Genomic DNA, 1,458 nt, shown 5'->3' with positions numbered 1-1,458 from the left:
ACATTCACAACTGTCAAAACCCACATCGCATATCAAAACTAAAAAGTGTATTCTGGGGCGAGGCAAAATAAAGATGTTCAAAGGTGAAACCAAAAACATTTTTTATCTTTGAGGGAACATAGACCAAGCAAATTCGCAAGTCTGGTCCGTCTGGGGATTGTTCTAACAAATGGTTGGACCCTTGGACCTACACCTCCATGGTGGTTCATTGGTTTGTTGGCACGAAGAAAGTCATTGACCACCTAAGTCTTAATTCAATGCTTCTGCAAAAGAAATGAATCTTAATACCCACTTTGCTCATGAATGGTCTATTATGTTAAGAACATCCCCAGCATGATCATCAATTACTGTTACTGCTTTATTAGTGCACACAAAACAGTGGGAAAGATATCCATATATGTGCTCTCAAGCTGCACCACTCTTTAGTTTTGGTTCCTAAAAGTGGTAGGGCATGAATACCTTGCAAGCCATGTGATCTTCACCTGACATGTTCCAAAATATTCCTTATTTTTTCCCAGTCTTCCAAAATTTCTTCATTTCAAAGAGTTGGAGTGTCCTATATATATTCAGGTACTAAAGATACCATTCCAGCCCAAGTCTCACATCCTATCCTCAACAACAAAGCTTTTCTCTGTTGTACCAACATCTTTAAGTTCATTCATTTTTTTTTGCCGCTCGTTTTTCTTCTTGAAATGGGTATTCGATTGAATGGGATGGTTCATGCAAAGCAGATTCTCCAACGGACTCTTTCGGCGAAAAGTGAAATGGTATCATCAGACATTCCGAAAGGTCACTTTGCAGTTTATGTAGGAGAAGCCCAGAAGAAAAGATTCGTGATTCCGATATCATACTTGAATCATCCATTATTCCGGGATTTACTAAATCTGGTTGAGGAAGAATTTGGATTCAACCATCCAATGGGTGGTCTCACAATTCCCTGCAGCGAAGACTACTTCATTAGTCTCACTTCCATTTTAAGTTCATGAATAGTACTGGCAATGCTAAAACATTTCCATGATTCATCTCTTAGTGCCACTGTTCTGTTTCTCTTTCCAAGTTTGGAACAGAAACTGAGACAATCAAGACATTCCTTCAATTTTGTAATGTGGGTTCTTGCAAATTAATTTCATCCTTTGCAGATGTTTAGCTCCTGTAGTCTGTAAATGAACTATTAACCATTATTAGTTGTTCATCTTTTTATTTGTTCGCACGCTTCTGTTCAATACCATTATAATATTTTGGGATATATATTCATCATAATGGCATGTCCCTGTGGCTTTCAAGCCATCACAGATGATTCAGAGTCCATCACTAAGTCTTAGCTGAGGGGACACAAATATGTGAATTGGCCACAGCAAGCAGCCAGTAAGCATTGTCATGTTATTGTGTCGTGAAGAACATAATAAAAAACTTTCAGAAAAAGAAAAGAGAACTTCAAAAATAGCAGTGCAGAAACTG

The 1,458-nt window shown here is 38.0% G+C and overlaps 1 protein-coding gene across 1 annotated transcript; it reads left to right on the top strand.

Annotated features, from left to right (window-relative positions):
• The first annotated feature begins 692 nt into the window (after window positions 1–692).
• On the top strand, window positions 693–1,153 carry LOC131156380 (indole-3-acetic acid-induced protein ARG7-like). The gene has a single exon (XM_058110018.1). The coding sequence runs from the start codon at window positions 693–695 to the stop codon at window positions 984–986; it is 294 nt and encodes a 97-aa protein (XP_057966001.1). The 3' UTR covers window positions 987–1,153.
• Window positions 1,154–1,458: the final 305 nt, after the last annotated feature.

The sequence above is a fragment of the Malania oleifera genome, chromosome 5 (genome assembly GCF_029873635.1).
Source record: "Malania oleifera isolate guangnan ecotype guangnan chromosome 5, ASM2987363v1, whole genome shotgun sequence".
Taxonomy (NCBI): Eukaryota; Viridiplantae; Streptophyta; class Magnoliopsida; order Santalales; family Ximeniaceae; genus Malania; species Malania oleifera.
The sequence above is the reverse complement of the archived record's forward strand: the minus strand, read 5'-3'. Positions and strand labels throughout refer to the sequence as shown.